General features: G+C 42.0%; 1 protein-coding gene across 3 annotated transcripts in view; it reads left to right on the forward strand.

The window, feature by feature from the left end:
- The window catches only part of FERRY3 (FERRY endosomal RAB5 effector complex subunit 3), a 327577-nt gene that overhangs the window by 256344 nt on the left and 58925 nt on the right, over positions 1–12308 (forward strand). For all 3 annotated transcript variants that reach the window (XM_086921357.1, XM_086921366.1, XM_086921377.1), the window contains one exon: positions 3377–3444. In XM_086921357.1, the coding sequence (XP_086777483.1) occupies positions 3377–3444 (68 nt within the window). The remainder of the gene's footprint in view (positions 1–3376; positions 3445–12308) is intronic.

Here is a 12308-nt window from a genome sequence, read left to right on the forward strand (position 1 = left end):
CTCCAGCCGTCTGCACTGGCCTAGGACATCTAGCATTGGGCTGTTCAACACCATACCCAGTTTTTAGTGATTGATCGTGTGGGGTGGACAGCGACTTTTTGGACTTTCTTGGCGGGCACTCCCTACATCTAGCTGTTCGCCACCATGTAGAATGCTAAAGCTTCACCTTCAGGGACCCACAGTCCTTGGGCAGTGCACTGTGGATGAACTGAACAGGGATATTTGCTAAAGTTGAAAAGCAGGGATGCATCAAGAAGTCCACAACTGGTAGATGAATCCCTAGGTCCTCTAAAAGTACTTTTGATAATGGGGGATCCCCACAATTGACCTGTTTGCCACCATGCAAAATCTCAAAACTTCTTATCAGGTACCCCACCCACAGTATGTGGACAATGCATTGTGGATGATAAATCAGCTATAGCTTATTAAGCTTTTCCACCACTTTCCCGAATCCCATATGTATGGTGAGGAACAAGTGTCAAGGACCTTCATGCAGGTAATACCAACGTGGGCCAAAAAACCTTAGTACTCCATACTTGTGGAGATGTCTGTACGCCCACATCACAATTTTCAGCTGCAGCCAGATCTGCTGATTCAGCATCGGGATCAGCTTAGGCTCCCATGCCTCAGGCATCTGAATCTAGCTATTTGGCACTTGAGGTCTTGGAGTTTAGTAAATACTGGAGCAGTGTATGCATGTCTTGTGTCAAGTGTGTAGACATAACACATGTTCCTGTCATGCAGTTAAGTGGTAAAGATTTGTCCAATATTACATTGGTAAGCACATAGAACCTCACAAACAATTTTAACAGTGACATTGACATACACTTCACATCTAGCTACAATAGCAGCTCATGCAAAATAGGGACAATTTGTCCCTTTTTATTAAGATACCTGTTGTGAAGACCTTCATTAAGAACCTTAAACCATCCTTAGAATGACTCCTCCAGCCCCTGCCTTTAGCCTTATTGTAGTTTTCATCAGACCGATGGGGCCTCCTTTCAACCCACTACACTCATGTGACATGCAGTTTTTGTCATGGAAGTTTGCTTTCTTAATCAACATCACGTTTGAGTTGAATAAGTGAGTCGCAGGCCTTGACTGTACAGGAACGTTTCATCCAGGTTCATTCCCCCTTTCATGTCATCCAGACTATTGAGTTGCCCATCCACTCTCTGACTATGTGATTAAAAGAGCATTAATATGTCTCAGATGTCAGGAGGGCACTGCTACTACACTGACAGAACCAAATCATCTGCATCACAAAGCAAATGTTTGTTGCTTTGCAAAACCCCACATGGGGAATCCTAACTCGAAGGCAGGCATTGCTAGATGGATTGTTCAGTGCAATCAGACTGGCTACATGTCATTTGATGCACAACAAGGGAGCCACTAAGGCTCTCTTAGGAAACATTCCTTTAGCAGACATTTGTAAGGCTGCTACATGTCAACTCCACATACATTCACTAAATGCTACTGTGTGGACATTAGTTAGAACATTGAGAAACGGGATGGGAGCACACTGCTTCACCTCCCATCACAGTTCACTCCTTAGCATTATGGTAAATGCAGTTCATTTTAAATGCTTACTTGCGTTTTTGCTGACGTTTTCTCCAAAGTTGGTGCAGGTTAGTGCTGTCAACCTCTAAACACAAGTGTTTCTGGATATTATCCTTCATCAGTAGAGATAAAAAAACACAATTTATCTGGGGTTGCTGAGCAAGCTGCCATAATCCTTTCATGTCTCAGTACCTCTCACAAGCGATAAGCTCCGACCCCCCTTCTGTTTAAAAAGGCTTCTTTAAGCCACTGAGCTGACGAGCTATTGGAGATGCACCTGTGTGCCAGGGAGAAGGAACAGAGACCTGAGGGGATTGTGATAGCTTTCTCAGCAACCCCAGATGAGTTTTGTTTTTATCTCTACTGATGAAGGATAATATAAAGAAACACATGTGTCTAGAGATTAGCAGCACTAACCTGCACCAACTTTGGTGAAACACTTAAACAAATATTCAAGTAAGCATTTAAACTGAACTTCATTTAATAGGATGCTAAGGGGCAAACTGTGCTGCGAGGTGAAGCAGTGTGCTCCCATCTCCCTATAGTTCTATACATTGTTTAAAAGATCTGCACCATCCGCTAGATGGCTACTGCTTAGGGGAGGAATTGCATTATAGTCTATGCAGAACATGTGTATGTACAGCCACACATGTTACAAATGGAAACTGTTACTTGCCCTGAAACCACATGCTCATATAGCACTTTGTGCTGTAGAGTAACATGCAGCTCCCTGGACGCAAGTAATAATTAGAGATGTCTTCACTATAGATATGTCCAACAATGTACAGTACCTGTTACTTTGACACGGCCGTCTATTCACATTGCCCACCCACTGAGCAGAAAACAATCTGAGGTAGTCTTTGCTTGGTGGACTAAGGGTGTAATCACAACAGACAGACTTGACAGCAACGTTAACCTTTTTGATGCGTCGGTCACAGTGGGCGATTCGGCCGCACCCTGGCGGAATGTCCACAGCGGCAAAGCGGTTAAAGAAAAAGAATTTGCAAGCATCCGCTCCCAACACTCGATGGCAGGAGTATGCATAACATGATAATCTATTGCTCTACACACTACGAATATATGGTTAGATGGTAAGTAATATTTTCCTTCTGTATAAAGGTGCTTTGATTGTGCGCTCTAAAGCTTTGGGACTGCTCTCCTATCCTGCTCAACTCCAATTTTTTTTTAATACTTACTAGCTTGTTTTTTTACTATAGCCAATGACCTAGAATTTGGTATAATGTGCTACTAATAAAGGCTCAGTGACTTTACAGTGCTCACTTAATTGTAGTAAACAGGACAAAAATGCAGGCCTTTCCTTTTGACAGTCTTAATATATGATGTCGTTAGTGAAAAGGATCCAGCGGTTTTTGTTCTAGATGTTGTTTCCCGTTGTACCACTCCTCAGTGACCTAACTCCGCATTAACACATTTATTTTGCAAACTGTACTTGCAGTCTTTAAAGTGGAAGTAGACACATTGTGTATGTACAGAAAACTAGGCACAATAAATGTGTCTCATTTAATGAAAATGCGCACTTTCATCAATTTTATACATGCAAAAATATGACACACTGCAGCCTATCTCTTGAGTGATTTACCAAGCAGAGAAGGCTTACTACTGACCTGAAGACGTACTACAAATCCAAGCTATGTACATGTTGCTGGGTATGGATAGCATGTGTTCATTTGGCGTAAAATATGCAATGCAGATTTCTGTGCTGTATTCATTGTTAAGTAATTTGTAGGTTTGTGATGGGTAATGCCCATTCAAAGTGAAGTGCCTTGTACACTCATGTGATTGATTCTTCTTTCAGGCTTTATGATGGAAATGGCTTCCTGGGATGGAGGAATTTCTCGCACTGTGCAATTTCTTGTACCACAGGTAAATTCAGAAGGAGCAGCACTGCTATTAGAAGAACTGTCTCCAGTGACTTGAATATTGATATGAATGTACTATGGAAGAAGGATTTATCCCAGATGGAAGCTTTATTGCTAGAAAGAGAGGAAGAAAGAGAGGCTGTGATGTATTACATGTAATTTCCACAATTACAAAAGTAATTAATTACTTATAACGCTATGGGTAGTCACTAATGGACCTTAAACAGAGTACAGTATACCATAATGTCTACAGGATTTTTTTTTTTATAAGAAGCTACAACATTATACCCTGCTTTGTAGAACAATTATTTTAACTTGGATTGATTATAGATCAGTTTTATCTAAGCACTCTGTTATTGAATGTGGCAAAGTATGTATTTGTTTAAAGAGCGATTTGAGCCAGTGACACTTTAACTTCCACGGCATGGTGAGATTGGTAAACAAACTTGGAATGATGGAATTCCTAAGGTGTGATTTGCAACTGACCACTATTGATCCCTGATTGGATACACCAAGTGGAGCGTTCCCATCAAAAGTCTGAAAATTATAAAGTTGAAAATGCTTCTAAGTCCTAACACAGAAAGGCACCACACTCAGTAGGTCGGCACTCACATTGTAGCCACAGCTGTAGAACCAAAGTTCTGATTCATGAAGCAGGTTGGCCCTGCTGTAGCTTTTGCGATATCTTGCTTTAAATGGTCTGAGTCCCAATACAGAATGGGACGCTAACCTATTTGGAGGTGCTGGGAGCCCTGACTGCAACGAGGCAGAAATGTAACCTGATGCTGTGGAACTGACAGTCGGATACTTTTTCTGAACGTCCCGCTGAAGTTCTGGAGCAAAATATTTTTGAAGTTTCCAAGCTTTCTTCTAGTGCCTAAACAATGTCAGGTGTGCACTTCTAAGGCCCTTAGCATATCACAGGAGGGCACTTAGGGACTGTCAGGGTGTCAAACAGAGGCCAGCAGCAAAATCCAATCCAGGTCCAGTTGCCACTGGTCAGCTGGGCATTTCCAGGAAAAGGCTTTGTGCAGCTTGTTGTGTCCCTGAGCCACACAGGAGGTTAGCCAACTGATCCTTGGCGTCCATTTCTTTGTTATGGTTACAAGAGGGAGCACGTCCAATCCTTCAGGGCTTATCTCAGATTATAAACCTCAGGATCAGCGATCTTTTGAGGGCCAGGTGAATGTCTGGCACCAGTTAGTGGATGTGTGGGTAGTTGCTGGCTGGAGAGTAAATGCAATTTAGTCTCCAGCATCTTCATGCAGGGTAACTTTCTAAAAGCTACATTTTAAAACTATTTTATAATATGACTTAACCATTAGATTGCATTTTTCTTAAATCTAAAACATAAATCTATAAATAGAGTCCGTGGCTGGAAGAGGTCAAAAGTTATAGATTAAAGTTTAAAATGTATACTTTGACTTTCCCTATGTTCCAACTACAGCCTGGCCAGTGAATGTCGATTTAGGCCTAGTCTCTGGTGGGAAATGGCCATTTCTGTTGTCATACATGTTCCACTCCTATATTTTGCGCACCCTCATTTGTGGGTAGCAAAGTACGTTTAGGGATGACCTATTTAATATTTAAAATCAGGTTTTCCCACCTGTTATTAAAAAGTGTATTGTGACAGGTCAGTGAAGCATGGTTCTAGCTGCTGCTGTCAGGCTGTACAGTGTAGGCATAAAGACTTATTTTCACTGCCATTATTGGACATGCACAGGCAACTGGTGTTGATGACAAAACTGTAGTCGCAGGTGGAACTTTCGTCGTCGAGGCCATCGATGATGCAGTAGGAGAAATCGTCAACGAGAGGGCCGTCGATGGTAGACTCGTCGTCGGCAACATTGTTGAGACATCCTGGAAGGCAGACTTTTTGTGTGCCGCCTTTGGAGGTTGCTGTGAGGAATGACCTGGAGAGAAACCCAAGGTCTTTTTTGAGGCTTCTCTGAGGAGGATCTTGAGGAACCATCACTCTCCTCAGAAGATACAGGGTCCTCATTGTCTTTAAGCATCTGCAGCCATATTAACAGCCTCCTCTCACAGTCCTTCAATGTCTTTGAAGAAAAAGCTCAACATACCTTGCAATCCTTTGGCTTGTGATCAGGATAAAGGCAGTTTTTATGAGGATTATCAATGTGAAGTCTTTTCTTTCTGCAGGTACCACAGGGCCTAAAAAGGCCTTTTTTATGTATGTCTTACCAGAAGAAATTTGAGGACAAAGTTAATTAAAGATGAAAAATACCTTGAATCCAAGAAAAATCTATATAGACAAGTGACATTTGAAGGTAAGATGAGAAAACTGAGCAGAGCTCAGTGGAGACTCCCTTAGCACGACATGCAGCAGAAAATCTGAGGGACTGGAGCTCCTTCCAGGAAGGTTCTAGAGGGTGGTGTCAGCTGATTGGTTGTTCTCTTAAGTTTGGACTTTTTTTTAAATAAGGACTCAGATCTGCTACTAAATATAAGGCCTAAGGCCTGTTACCTTCTATGTCTAACGTGACATTACCATTATAAATATGCTGGGGACTCCCATCTCGACGACGGGGAATGATTCAAGCATGTGAATCTATGAAAGATACCAATATTGGGTAACTGCAGTTACAGGTAAGTAACTCATTTCATCCTCATCATGCCATAGCTCCGTATTATGAAAGGGCATTAAATATTTTTTGAAAGAGGACCGGATGTGTTTAGGTCTCATGACATATTGTTTGGCATGGAAGAAAGCATGTTAGGTTCATTACATTAAGTCATATCTGACAGCCAATCTTCCACAGCAGATAGGTTAGTCCGCAACCAAATCACTGGCTATCTGTTAATAGTGCCAAGCCTCCAAATCGTCTGTATGCTTTGGAGATATATTTATATTTATTAAGCACAACTTTCATCCCAAGGGATATCACAGCGCTAGGTGGCGTTTTCCTGAGAAAGAGGTAGTGGTAATGGAGGACTCATCATCTAAGAACAGAGGGAGCTATGTTAAGGGGCAGCATGTGCTAGTATCTATATTCTGGGAAACAGCCATGCTTTCAGCTTCTTCCTGAACGGTATGTATTCGCTCGTTAGGCAAAGGTCTAAGGGAAGTTCATTCCAATGGACAGCTGCCAGGTTGGAAAAGGAACGATCCCCTGCTCTAGCCTTCTTAATACACTTTTGTTTGGCCAAGGCATGGTGCAGGACCTCAGTTTTCGTGCGGGAATGTAAAATTTGATTTTGTCCTGCAATATTCGGGGACCGTATTTGTGTAGTGCTCTGTGTGCAAAATACAGCTTAAACTTGGCCCTTAGACGCACAGGTAACAAGTGGAGCTCCTTCAAACATTCTGATGCTGAGCTGTATTTGCTTTTGTTACAAACCAGCTTGGCAGCGGCATTTTGGATGCACACTCCGCCACTGTGATTAGCAAGGTTTCTGGCAAGCAGCAGCTAGTAATTTGCTTGAGCATCATTCCCAATTTCTTGCTTGTGTTGTTGCAACCCTGAACAATGCTACACCAAATGTATAAAGTTGGTTCCATCAACTCCATATCGTTCGCAGCAATCACACCTGTCTGGAACTATCACTTTGCCAATATGGGGTGTTTAATACATTTAAATCTGTGAGCAAAAATATGCTTATTCATTCCATATTGTCTTACTACTTGCCAGTTCCAGTTATTGTCTTACCTTAGAGCTGTATTATGCGTTGTATTCATACAGTGCTCATTTGCCAAAGGTGTCTTGGTTCTGTCTGCTCCCAGTCAGTCTACAGTGTAATGCTGAAACTAATTTACCTTCCACATGCATTATGATGACTGTGTCTAAAAATCTAGACGTTTGGGGTTGGATGATGAACCCTTGAATCAGTTTGCTATAGTTAATTTGATTCTGTGCTATAGATCATTATCGAATACTGTCAGCACATTGCCCCTTTTAAGGTCTTAAATGGACACAAATAGGTGGTGTTTATATAGGTGCCCAATGTGTCCTAGCCAAGCCTAGTTAATAGCCGTTAGTAACCTGGTACTGATGTAATCGCGTGGTGGGACAATCTATGCAATTTAGTTGAGGAGAATAGCCCTTTTTTAAAACTCCTCTCTTCACAGTCAGTCACCTTCAACCCATTCTGACCAGCGGCTGGTATTGAACTCAGATAATCATGCATGTGTTTTCCTCTCTTTTGCAGCAGAACATGCTTTCATAGATTCATATACTTGAATCATCCCTGTCACAGAGTTAGGAGTCTCACTGTAGTAATAGAATTGCGTTGCAATGTTTAACATAGTCAAACGTTTTCACACTTAGTCACTTTGCTACCCCACTCACCTCATTGGAAAAGACCCAAATGTTTACCAATCTGGTGGAAGCAAAATGAACCTTACTACCTCAAGTGAGCACCATGTCTCCTATTTATACGGAAGCTTGTTTCCGGTCCAGGGAAGGCATGGCTTGGCAGTTCGGGCTGGACTGTTCCCATGAGGCACAGGGTCAGACTGATTTGCATATAGCCATGTCTGAACTGGGGTGGCAGAGTGGGCTAAAGAACGGTAATGGATCCAACCCAGATCTTTTGACTGGGTGTGAGTTTGATTGGTTCAGATGCTCCGTCCATCACCCCCCCCTTTTGTACCGCTTTCTATTTATACTGTGCATTGTGTGTGCAAGGATTCCCATTGAGGTCTACTTGTCTACGTTTCGTAAGTCTACCTGCTTCATTCATTTTCTTCAAAATCTATCATCTTTTTCCTATCATAAAGGAACCTTATATCTCTAGTTCATTGTTTTATGTATGGATGATATCTGAATATTTTAATAACTGGCCATTTCAGACCTTGTGGATCCTGTGGGAAGCTTCACCTCTATTCTGAGGATCCCCATAAAGAATGTATCTTTTGTCAACATTCTTCGAAAATGTCAAAGTACTGCTAGTTATGCCACAAATCTTAAAGTTGAATCCTCAAGAGACAGATGGCAGAATAGTTATGCATTCAGAAGTCCAAAGCTGAAGAGGCCAGGTATCAAAGCCTACCATCTGAAGTTGTGTACAAACAAATCTATCTCTGACAGGCCGATGTTTGAGCCTTCTACACTATTGAAGAAAATGTCTGGTACCAATGAAGAAGACCCAGTCCACAGCTAGAACACTGGCAAAAAACAAATCAGCTATAGCCCTGTCAATCAAAGCAACATGGGCACTATCAACGACAACTATATTGAGGAAGATCCCATAAATGACTGTCAGCAATAACATCAGTGACCACACTGTGGGTAATTATTCCATCAGAAATACAATGGATGAAAGCTTGCAATGCTTTCAGTATAAGGCATTCCAATCCTTCTATTTCCTGAACACACGCCCCCTCGTTAGATGTCACCCCCTACCACCTCGAAGACTTTTAGATGTGGAAGAATTGGAAAATGACAGGCCTATAGTCCAGCACAACTGAAGGTCGAATTCCAGGATTCAAATGATCATCATGATGATGAGGAGGGATCTTGAAAGATAGTGCGTACAACCAAGGTGGTGGATGAGAATACTGTGTTCTGTACTTTTCACTTTACATCTTTTTATTTCTTTGCCAGAAATAATAATGGTTTAACAAACTTCATTTTCAACAATTTTCACCTTTAGTAAATTACTTTCCCCCCTCTCTAGCACCACCTCTTCAACTTCTCACGTCTCTAGGATACATTGTCCATCATGCGCTAGCCCTTGTTTTGGGTTTCACTCCTCTATTTATGCACCTGTATTTAGTAGTAAATACATAAATTCAGTGCCTTCAGTTTGGGAGGTATAAAGCGGATAAATTTCACATGGGTTAAGATTTTTGAAAAACGTTTCTTTGTATAGTCAAGTTCGTTTGTTAATGTTTAATTTGCTAGCTAGACAGTTTGAGAAAACATTTGCTAGCTGTACTGGGGAGAAACTTCTTCCAAATTCCTGATTTAAGCATAATTGTCTGTCTCAGCAACAATGTATCTGTCCTACTGATGTTCTCTAGTCCTTAGCAATATTCCAGGATCATCTGGAGTACCATATCCCCTTGTTGTGGCTTATGATAAGTATCTAGAAGGTCATGAATACTTGGCAACTCTACCAACCGTGTATAAATGTACCTGTTTCAGTGGCGTATCCCCAACATCTGTTGGATCGTAAACCATATGCGGTGTCGTTTTTCTAGTTTTAGGTCCCATTGATAAAAAAAAATATTTGAAGATTGCCTTTAGGGTATACTTTCGTTTCTTTTGGGCATGTTCTCACTCTATTAACTTACATTCTTTTTTTAAGATCCCTCTAATAGCAATTTGCTTCCCTCACAGGGATAGTTAAGAAGGCATTTTGGGGACAGTGTGATTTTTCTAATCAGGCTAAGTCCCATAGTTGTCTTTCCACCACTACCTATTCAGTGGATATCCAAAATGTGTTTCCCTTGTTGCCCATTTGACCACAAGGTGTGCTACCCTGTAATATGTTGCAATGCCTGGACACACCCGGTCTCACTTTTCTTGCAGGACATTTACTAAATTAGATCTTATTCTAGGCCTGCCTCCTGCCCATATGCATATGCTATAAGTTCATTTTGTAGCCCTATTAATTCCTCCTCTGGGATCTTGTCTAGGAGTGTTTGAAATAAATATAGAAGACACGAGTACATCCATTTTATGACATTTACGAGACCTAGTCAGGAAATGTATAGAGGTTTTCAAATATTCAGCTATTTTTGTATGTCATCGTATTTCTGGCCGTTGACTTTTGGATGTTCTTCCATTCTGTTACTCACTGTTATCCCCATGCTTTGCATGGATTTTCCCATCCATCTAAATAGGCAGTAGACACTTAGTGTCTTTACCGTCCATGTGGGAGAATGAGGATCCAGCCTTTCATTCTAGGCCCTATTATATCCTCGAGGAATTTTCAGCTTACATGCTCAAATGCTCTTTCTACATCTAGATTGAACATAATGGTTGGTATGCATTTTTTTTAAATTCTTTTTATTTCAAGAAAACCAGCTCCAAAACATAGCACATCAGTTAGCAGCGGAAATACATTGACAATCATTGATAAATGCCATTACATTCATAGTAAGATAATCAACCTACCCGCCATGCCCACTCCTCCCTCCCGACATAAACCCAGCCTCTAAACCACCCCAATCGACCCCCCAATGCATACCTGTAAGGACATAACATCCCCACTCCCTTCACTCTACTCCCTACACTGAATATGACACCCAGGCCTATACTGCAGCCAAAATCCAGGGGTAGCCAGAGCAGGAATGGCTCCCCACGTCCGCAGTGTTGTTAATGCAAATCTATCAGCTAAAGTCCCCACCCAGTGCCCCTCTCACATCGGCTCCCCACTCGACTGCTAGTCCAGCCAATCCCTTCTATAGTGCCTCCAGGCCGCCGGTTGGTATTCATTTTTAGTTGACTTTTTCTGCTGTGTGCACCACCCTCCTAAGGTTATTACAGGCAGTCTTATCTTTTATAAAACTGACTTCGTCATCTGTCTATGAGGATGCAATTATTATTGCAAATCTATTGCCTAAGATTGTGGTAAAATGTTTTGCATCTATATTCAGTAGTGCGGTATGAAGCACATTCTGCTGGGTTCTTCCCAGGTTTATGAATCAGTATAATGTCGGCCTCCCTCACTGTTTAAGTTAGTCCTATTTCCTGTGTGAAAGAGTAAAAAGTGTAGTTATTGGAGTTTCTAGTAGCGGTACAAAGGTTTTATAGGATTTTACATGCAGATTCCCTAAAGGGTATACTTCTAAAGGCTACTTCTCAATCCGCTATTTGTATTTCCACCTGCCATTGTGTATATAGGTCTTGAAAGAAGGATCGAAAGGCTTCTGGTTTGTTTACTTCCTTTATTGTTCTTTATATCTTAAATTGAGTGCTTTGCTCTCTGAAGTTTGAGTTGTTTCAGCTTTCCTTCTATTTTGTATTCCCTCTCATACACTATTTGCCCCATTTTTATGAGAGTTAATTTGACTCTTTCAGATGTATTCTTCTAACCATAGATTCCTCTTATTGTGCCACTTTTACGTGGTATTTTGTGGCTTCGTACCATCTTCATTCTGCTCTGGATGTGATGAGCTGGGCAGCTCCTGGAGACTGGATCGTAGCATTGGACCTGCGGAACGTGCATTTACTTATTCTCATGCTGCGCGCCCACATGCGTTCTCTGCAGTTCAAAGTGGACCAGGAAAATTTTCAGTTAGCAGGGCTCCCTTTTAGCCTTCATGTGCCCGTTTGGGGATGACAAAAGTGATGATGGTGGTCACAGCTCACCATCTGAGTTTGGGTGTGCCAGCCTTCCCCTGCTCGATGACTGACGGCGAGCTAGCCCTATGCAATCGTAGACTACCTCTGGATGACTGTGAACCTTCATCACGTTGATAGCGAACTACAAAGATGTTCGAAGTCACAGCGGACTCCTTCACAGATGTTACCGTTCATCAGAGCCATCCTGGATACAGCACAGTCTTGTGCCTTCCCCTTAGGGCCGAGGGTTCAGCCATTTAGACTATGATCCCAATGTTTCAGCTTCTATCCTGGTTATCAGTGAGGATGACTGAAGCTGCTGGGATTATAGGTCCCCTGCTTCCTTTAAGTCAACCTTGCCAAATAGCACATGCAGGCTCTGCAGATGGTTCTGAAATCCCAATGGGCGCAACACCAGTGGAACCCATTTGAGTCCATGCAGGTTTTGGAGAGACTGCAAAAGATCTACAGTGGTGACCGCTAGACCCTAATTGGGCCAGTGGAAGACTCCTCTCCTTACTCCACCCAGAGCTGATGGTAGTGACAGGTACATCTCTGCTGGGCTCGGGAGACCATCTGAAAGAGATCAAAGGTCTCTGGTGGAAAGGTCCAAGGT

The sequence above is a fragment of the Lissotriton vulgaris genome, chromosome 1_1 (genome assembly GCF_964263255.1).
Source record: "Lissotriton vulgaris chromosome 1_1, aLisVul1.2, whole genome shotgun sequence".
NCBI lineage: Eukaryota > Metazoa > Chordata > Amphibia > Caudata > Salamandridae > Lissotriton > Lissotriton vulgaris.